This window comes from Stegastes partitus, unplaced genomic scaffold (assembly GCF_000690725.1).
Source record: "Stegastes partitus isolate 25-593 unplaced genomic scaffold, Stegastes_partitus-1.0.2 Scaffold1266, whole genome shotgun sequence".
Lineage (NCBI taxonomy): Eukaryota > Metazoa > Chordata > Actinopteri > Pomacentridae > Stegastes > Stegastes partitus.
Genome location: NW_007578997.1, coordinates 134,136 through 143,509, shown reverse-complemented (window position 1 = coordinate 143,509; position 9,374 = coordinate 134,136). Strand labels below are relative to the sequence as shown.

The 9,374-nt window shown below is 40.7% G+C and overlaps 1 protein-coding gene across 1 annotated transcript in view; it reads right to left on the bottom strand.

Moving 5' to 3' along the window:
* htr2aa (5-hydroxytryptamine (serotonin) receptor 2A, genome duplicate a) overlaps window positions 1-9,374 on the bottom strand; it is an 87,847-nt gene that overhangs the window by 26,700 nt on the left and 51,773 nt on the right. Inside the window, exon 2 of the mRNA XM_008297975.1 lies at window positions 6,570-6,770. Within this exon, the coding sequence (XP_008296197.1) occupies window positions 6,570-6,770 (201 nt within the window). The remainder of the gene's footprint in view (window positions 1-6,569; window positions 6,771-9,374) is intronic.

The following is a 9,374-nucleotide window of genomic DNA, read 5'->3' as shown; positions in this document are numbered from 1 at the left end:
TCATGATGCTGCCACCACCGTGCTTCATGATGCTGCCACCACCGTGCTTCTATCATGATGCTGCCACCACCATGCTTCACATCATGATGCTGCCACCACCATGCTTCACATCATTATGCTGCCACCACCATGCTTCACATCATGATGCTGCCACCACCATGCTTCACATCATGATGCTGCCACCACCAGGCCACATAGTGGGGTCGGTGTGTTTGTGATGATGTGCAGTGTTTGGTTTCTGCTAAACATGGCGTCTAGTCTGATGGAAAAAAAAGTTCAGACAAAGAACCTCCTTCCAGTTGACTTTCAGAGGAGTCACAGGTGTCTCGGTGGCCTTCCTCACTCGTCTCTCTCTTGTTCAGTCACTCAGTTTTTGAGAACATGTTCAAGGCAGATTCACACATGGGCCGTATTTCTTCCATTTCTTGATGATTTAACTCTACTCCAAGAAACATGCAGTGACTTGGAAATTTCCCCAACATACCTCCTGACTTATACTTTTCAGTAGCCTTTCCACAGAGCTCCTTGGAGTTTTCTTTTGTTTTCATGGTGTAGTTAAAGTTGTCGTTATATGACAATCACTGAGACACACTCACGGCACTCAGATGATCTCCAGTTTTGCTAATTGTGTGACTTCTAGCACCAACTGGTGTCACTTTAAAGGAGGCGAACGCTTACGCAATTACGTACATTTTACATTTTTAAATTAACATTACTTGTGACATGAAAAAGTGTTTGTTGGGAATATTTGTCAATAAAGCCAAGTTGAATTGATCATGATGTTGAATGCTGAAAAACAGCAGAACTTCTAATGGGGGTGAATACTTTCTATAAGCATTAGCCGTGACCTTGACACGACATCTCCATCCATCGGTCAGCATGGCACAGAATCTGGTTGCAAATTACTTCAACCAAGACGACGGTGCCCATTCCGGAGATTATTTTACTTGCTGCAGCAGAAAAGACTCTCAGATCTTTGGGGTACATTACTGGCAAATAATAAAAATGACCTGGTTTTCATTCTATAGAGGACTGACGCCACGACGAGCATCTGAAAAGCAAACATTTACATACCGGCTACAGACTGAAAGACATTAACCAAAACCATTAACGTGTTCTCAGCACAGAAAGTTTTTCTTCAGCGTCCTTTCCTTCCACCATTAGAAAGCTATTTAGCTGCAAAAACATCAGATGTTTTTCATGCTGATGCTTTTCTTTCTGGTCTGGATGATTCATTAAATCTCATCAAGACTCTATCCCTCTTTCATGAGTTCTATATTTGTTCTGTTGGTGCAGGACGTGTTAGTGTGGACACAAAGGCTGGTAAATCCATGAGGACCTTGAAGATTTTAGGCGCATCTATATTTTTACTGATGGTGTCGAGTCCCTTTTCTGACCTTGTGTTCCCTGATAGCAGTGTTTTGTTGTAAACTGATCAATCTTTCTTTTTTTTTGTTGCATTTGCAACAGTGTTGGCTTGAAGTTCAGAAAACATTCAGTTTATATGGCAGATGCAAGTAACTCAACACTTTCTGATTAAATATTGATAATGTCTGAACATTCCCCTTTTGAGAAACTAGAATCAGTGAATCATTACAGCTCAGTTCATGGCCTCTGTGGTGTCACACATGATACACTTCTAAAGTTTGCAGCACCATCTCACCAAAAAGAGTGAATAAGTCCATAAGAACTTGTCAGAAACTGTCGTCACGATCACTGCTTTTAGGCAACCAATCATGCTACCATCATCCTTCACGTCATGATGCTGCCACCACCGTGCTTCATAGTGTGGATGGTGGGTTTGATGACATGCAGTATTTGGTTTCTACCAAACATAACATCCAGTGTAATGCCCATTAACCTCAATATTAGTCTCTTCAGACCAAAGCACCTTCCTCCAGTTCACTTCAGAGTCTAACTCTAGTAGTTTATTTGTCAGCAGTAACTTTCACTTTGAAACTCTCCCATAAAGCTTTGATTGATGAAAAGCTGAAAACATCTGTTGAGGTTTTTTTTGTCTGTCTTTGGTCATTTGTTGTGGCCTTTGTCGTGACTTTGTCCATGTGGTTGTTTAGTTTATCTCAACCATCATTTTGCATCGTCTCGTAGTTATTTTGTGTTTCTGTAGTTTATGCATCTTTCTGGTCGCTCTGCAGTCTTTACGTAGATGTTTTGTGGTTGTTTCGAGTCATATCATGCTTTTGAACTTGTTTTGCCCCGTGTTTGTGTAGCTTCTGTACTAATTTGGTCTCTCTTAGTAGTTGTTCTGTCGATTTCTGGTTTACTTTGGTCACCGTAGTAATTTTGTTTCGCAAAATCATCATTTTGCACCTTTATTTATTTTGTTGTTGTTGTTTTTTTTCCCCCAGCATCTTCTTATGGGGATTTTGTGCCTCTGTAGTTTGTGCATCATTTCATTGCAGGCCTGGTTTTCTTTTAGCAGCTATCTTGTCATTGTTTTGTAGCTTTTTTGTAGTTATTTTTGTCTTTTTTGTGTGTATGTGCCTCTGTGGTCATTTGTTGTATCCTGTGTCATAACAGTGTTTCTCTTTGCAGTTGTTTGTGTGTCTTTATGGCTGTTGTCTTTTTCTTGGGCATCATTTTGCATCTTCTTGTGGCTGTTTTCCATCTTGTTGTAGTGATTTTGTGTATAAATAGTTTGCGTGTTGTTCCGTAGTTGTCTTGTCGAACACAGTTTTGTGTTTCTTTGGTTGCTGTGCATCACTTTGCTTCCATCTATAGTTTTTCAGTCTCTCTGTAGTGATTTTACGTCTGCAACTAGATGTTTTGTAGTTTTTTCGTGTCCTTTTTTGTGGTCTTTTTTATCTCTGGTGGTAAATTGTGTCTCTTTGTCACTGAACTCTCATTAAGCTTTCAGGTGCTGTTGAACTGAGGCTGAATAAAGACATTACATTTCCTCATCCATCACTGGCGTCTGCGTTTGTTCCGCAGATTTGACATTCGCGTCACTCTTCTGAACAAACGGCTGCTCGTATTGTCTCTTATCTTTTAAAATCGGGGTAACTCGGTTACGTCTCCTGTAAATCATTAAGAGAACCAATCCGCCGACATCCAGCCGTAATGTTCCTGACATCCATTAATTTGATAAAAATCTAAGAGCCAGGCTCGCTGCCACGTGGAGAAAACTCCGCTTTTCTACCATTTCTCATCCTAATTAGCTTAGTGTGAAAGCATGTCAGCTAACGACGGGAAAAACAAATCAATCAGGAGGGAAAAGTGGGAACGTTTCTGGATAATTTGGCTCCAATCAAACGATATCTGATGGTGTGGGTTCTGCAGATTCCCAGCTGATAGTTTATCAGCTGGGAATCTTTACGCTGCTCCACATTTCTGGTCCTCGTTTTCTCCCGGCGAGCGTGAACGGCGGCGGCGCAGAGCTGGTCTGGACCCTCCCGGCGCTCCGTCAGCTGCAGCTCCATCATCACATTTCCTGCTCATCGAGGTCCATTGACCTGAACAGCTGGAGAGCAGCCAGGCGGGCAGAAGCCAATTACGGAGACCTGATTGTTCTCCGGCGTCCATTAAAAATTATATGGAGTCATAAACGTCACTTGTATCTTGTGGAAAATTGCGTCTCACGAGGAGCCGACTGACCTCCGACTGGCGCGATTAGTGGCTTCGCTTTCCCTTCACAGTGTTGTGGGTTTAACCGTGGCCTCTCTCAGGTGACTGCAAGTCAAATAACTGGAATTCCTGTTTTATTTTAGCGAATTGTAGCTGAAGAACCTTCGACCCTTATAAAGAGTGACATAGTGAACAAGGATGCACACAAAACTGCTTCACCGCAACCATAGAACACATTTTTTATGTCATTTTTCACCGCTTTGTCCGAGTTCAGAGACACGCAAACCTCCTCTTGGCTCAGCTGATTCAGATGTTATCGCCATTATCAGGTGTTTACGGGCGAGTCAGGACCTTAGGAGGCTCTATTCTGATCTTAGATAAACACAAAGTAGTGGTTGTGTGAGCTCCGTCACCCCGGAAACGTACAAAATGGAGATTTGCTGCATGCGATGGTGCATTTAAACCCAAATTCCCAAGTTTTGATTCCCAAACTCAACCAAACATGAACTCAAAACGCAAATAAACATGAGAAAAACAAGGGCTGTAAGTAAGTTTTCCTCTTTGTAAGCGTTAAATAGTGACTCCACCGCCGTTAAGTGTGCTTATGAAGCCCAACAACGATCACAAAAATGACAATGAAGTAAAACGACATCACTACAGAGGCGTAAAAGAACCGCAAAGAGACGAAACGGCAGCAAATCACAACAGCAAATGACCGCAGAGGCACAAAAAAGCCCCAAAAAGTCACGCGAAACACCTTCAAAATGATAATAAAATGAACATTTTAATGACTTAAATTGAAGATGATTCCTCTACCGTTAAAACTATACTCCAAAACATCTTATGTGACAGGTTTACCAGGGAAAACAGCGCTTTATCATCTAACTTTACATTGTTTTTGGTACATTTAATGATTAGCTTTCTTGCAAAATGAGTAAATTTGAAAACAGCTGCATGTATGTGGTTCATAATTACGAATAGTTTAAAGAACTGCAGACCTGCGTGTCGCTTAGTAACAGATTGGTTCACATGTAAATGCACAGATTCAAACACTAGTGGAGGAAAAGAGATTTTATTTCGTCTGTATTTATCTGCAGGAGGGTGTAGAGTAAACACAAAGTGCTGCCAGTGGAGTTTTCCAGCTGTCAAGTTTTGGCCGATATGATTTTGTCAGAACTCCACTCCGCCCTGCAAAAGCCTCGCGTTACCTACAAGTGAACTCCAAGAGGAATTTTCTCTCACTGCAGAACTGCTTTCGGGTCGGATTTCTTCGTATCCCGGATGGACGAGAGTAACCAAGAACTCCCTCCGCGCACAGACTGTTGTTTCAAGATAAACCTGAAACAACACCTTCTTTAACCTTCCACACTTTTTCGCATGAAAACGAGAACAAAGCGAAGGCGGCGTAAACCCCCTGCACCTCCGACATGCCGCCGCTTATTATTAGCTTTGATATATACAATACTTAATCCAATTAAAAGCTTTTCCCGTTTGTTTTTCAAAAGGCTTTGCTCGGATTTGTTAATCTCTGGTTCGCCTCGTTCATTCAGACGGCACAGGGCTGTTGTTTGTGTTCTTAGAAAACCTGTTTGTGTGCTGAAGGGTGAAGACAATAACCAGGAACAGTGAGAGAAAGAAGAATCTGCTGAGCAAAACTGAATTAAAGACTTTCAGGGTTGTTCAATATACTGCAAAAAAACCATCTGATTCTGGAGGATCCTTTGTCTGAGCTTTTAGAGACTGAAGTACAAAAGTTTTTATTCTAACTCTGATGTAATGTTGAGCGTAACATTCGGCTTTCCACCTTTTCTTGCCGTCTCTTGTTGATTTTTTAAATTACATTTTACAGTTTCTCTTCTGCCACCACTTACATTCTCTTCATTCTCAAACAATTTGCCAAATCTACAGTATTTACTGATTATTTTTTAACAATTTGCTGTTTTTTTTTTCAGATTTTCCCTGTTTTGCTCATAAAATCACAAAAATAATTTACTTTTCAACAATGTCCACATCAGAAATCTGCATTTTTATAATCTGCAATGTGTTCTTGTTTTTCTACAACATTTGACCCTAAAAAATAATCTTGTTTTTAACCATATTTAAGTAAAAACAAAAAAGAATTTGGTATTTTACACATATTTACCATTCTATGAAAGAAAAAGTATGTCACAAATCAGGCGAATCAAACTAACATTCAAAGAACATACTACAAGGTTATCAGGACGTTAGATGACAGAATGGGTTTTTATAAAACGTTCCTGTAATGTAACCTAATCATAAATGTGGAACATTTTGCCTCCGATATTCAGTTTTAGGGATGTTTCTGTTGAGAACGTTCTTCTCTAAAACGTTCTCAAAATGTTGCGTAATAACAAAAAAAGGATGTCAATGCAACGTTTGGGGAAAAAAGTGTGAAAAGAGCACCTTGAAGAAAACTTTAGCCCGTCTTTTAAGAACAACATTCTGAAAACTAAAGGAAAACTTCCAGCTAAAAATATTAGCAGAACTTTCCCACAACATTTTTAGAATGTAAAAGTTCCAGATCCAAAACAAACAAAAACCAACTCCTGCCACCTCAAATCTCTTTAACAACCATATATGTTGTTAGAAACATTAACCAAACATTACTGAGACTTTACAGAACGTCTCCAGAACGTTTTTAGAACAAAACCAATCTAGCTGTGATCCCAGTGAAACAAATAAAACCAACCTCTGCTCACCTCGGATCTCTAACAATCCTATATGATAGTAGGAACATTAACCAAACATTACTGAGACTTTACAGAACGTCTCCAGAACGTTTTTAGAACAAAACCATTCTAGCTGTGATCCCAGTGAAACAAATAGAAGCCAACCTCTGCTCACCTCGGATCACTAACAACCAAATACGTTGTTAGAACGTAGACAAACGGTTTGGGGGATTAACGGAACAAACGAGTCGAATTTCAACGTGTGCCGTTTGTGTCCGTGCGTGTGGTACCCACCCACTGAGATGGTCCACACCGCCATGATCTTGATGCGGGCCTTGGTGTGCGAGTTGAAGCGGCTGTGGTGGATCGGGTTCCGTATGGCGATGTACCGATCCAGGGAGATGGCGCAGAGGTGCATGATGGACGCCGTGGAGAACAGAACGTCCAGATAGATCCAGATGGGACAAAGATTGGAGGGCAGGGGCCACCCGTAATCTGCAGAATGAGGAACAAGAGACATGTTTGATAAGTTGGTGAAGAAAGGCTTGTGTTTGCTCATGTTTGTAGTTTCTGACATTCTTAGAAGAGGTGAATTTATCACTTTAAATTTAAAAACTGACCACAAGATAAAAATGACAGTCCAACCTGTCTGGCCGTATTTTTCTGCTTCTTCTTTGAATAACTCCTTACTCCAATCATTAGATCCAAAGAAAAAGGAGTTTCAGTGACATGAATCTGGACCTTTCGAGTTCTTTTGCCAGATCAAGTCGACCTATAGTCATGAACAAAAGTACACTTATAAAACTTATGTCTATCACGGCAGTCTTGAGGTTTTAATGACTCAGAAAACTGTGAAATTTCTTTGATGGAGTCATTGAAACACAAACGTCTTTGTTCCCCCCCCAAAAAAACAACAAACATGCATTTTGGATCCTTCATAGATTTATTGTAGGTCCTCAGGTAATCTGCTGGGTCAAAAATATACATACATGAATTATTAGTTCTGGAAGTGTACAAAGACTTTAACCCCACCATCAAGCATGGCTGTGGCAGTATGACGCTCTGGGGCAGTCTTGTGGAACTGATGCTTTCCAGATAGTTAATGGATGAATGAAGCAGGACCTCCACATTCTTCAGGAGAACCTATAATAATCAGTCGTGGATGCAGTTGGTTGTTCTAACAAGACAATGACCTAATAATTAAGTTAGCCCAGAATAAGTTTTAGACTGTTTCCCCCCAAAGTCCTGACTTAAACCCCATCAAGACGCTTTGGACTGTGATGAAGAAACAAGTCTGTGTCAGAGAGACAACACATTTAGTTTAACTGAACCAATTCGATCAAGAGGAGGGTCAAAGATAAAACCAGAAGTTTGTATAAGGCTCCCAAAAGCACCTCACTGAGGAAAAATGACTAAAGACGTCTAACCAAATATTAGCATTTATGCATGTATGCTTTTGAGATCTGATTATATTTCCAGAAGACCTGTAATAATCTAGAAAAGAACCAAAATGCAGGATTGACTTGAGTGTTTCAGTGATTCCATCGTAGAAAAGTCTAAGTTTTAGGAGTCATTGGAAACTCAAGAGCCAAAAACCCCAAAATCCAGCCTCAGAGCAAAGCCTCTCAATTCATGTGTTTGGATAAATGTGGTCGTTGTTTTCTCAGTATTGGTGTTTTCAGTGGCCTGAATTAAACACAATTTCCCATAAAGCCTGACATGTCTGATATAACAGCAGGAGAAAGGAGCAGATGCTGTACAACTGGTTGGACTTCAGAGGTTACAACCTGATAGACCAGAGCGTCGGTGAGTTCTTTTGATGTGGATAAAACCAAGTCTGGAGCTGCAGCTGCTGGAACAGAGGTGTGGCCTCATCTTTAATTCTCTCTGGTTGAATCCAGGCTGTGGATGTGAGTTGGTGTAACCTCCATTAATGCAGCGACTCCTTATGAGGAACGTAAAACTGAAATTTATGTACGAGGACTTATATGTTTCTGTCCCGTAAAAGTGCCTTAATGCGGTCGCCATTTGTTCTTCAGATAAAATCATTGCTTTCTGATATGAACTTGTGGCATTTGAAGTTATCAGAAGTCTGTTCTGTCAGATGTTCCAGCGAAGAGGGAAACAGGATCGACACCTTTGAATCTGAAGCTGAAGTGTGAGATGAGCTGCAGGGATGTGGACGCCGCATCGGTTTGTTGTGATGGAAAAAGGAGCGAGTTCGACATGTCCAGGATGTCTTTTTAGCTACATGAGGGTTGTGCTGTGAGATTAGTCTGTCAGCAGGTGTGTTGACTTTTCAGCATCATGAAGGTTTTTTAACCTGCTACATCGCCATGGTAACTGATGCCGGTTCTGTTCAGAGTTTTGGATTTGAATTGGCTGTAAGAAACGTCTCCCTTTACCCAAATCGTTTCCTGTTGATCTGTACGTTACTAAAACCCACCGAATGAAGCCGTGCAGTTACAGCATCACACATCGTGTTGCCATGGAAACCTCCATGTATTCACCTGTTGATGCAGAAATAACATAAATGTGTTTTTACGTTTGGTCCGTTTACTCTGCTGGTGCTGCAGCTGATAGAACCCTGATTGTTCTGCTGGTGTTTATTATTATTAGTAAGATTAATTTCACTTTGATTTGGCCAGAAATGTAATTAACATCCTGCATTATGGGACAGAGTCAGACCTGAATGCACTTTGATATAATATTATGTTTGATTATATGAAGTTTAACAGCTGCATTGATCAGTAGAATAAATATATTAACAGACGATGAACAGTTAACTGCATCAGCTACAGTAGCAGCACTTTTTTACCGTCATAACTTTTTTATATTCCTCATCGTTCTCCATTAAAACAAGCTGCTGACTGAAGCAGACGGGACATGATCGGTGCATTTTGTGCAGAAGAAGAGTCACGTGACGCATTTCCTTTTATGTGGAGAGTCAAAGAGTTGAGAAAGAAAGTTGATGACACCTGTTGTCTCTGACTGGAGAGTTTGTTTTGTCGAGTTTTATCTAATCGAATCTACTTACGCGAAGAAAGTCTGGATATCATAGACTGTATAAAAGATGGACGTAGCAACCGGCCCTGAAAA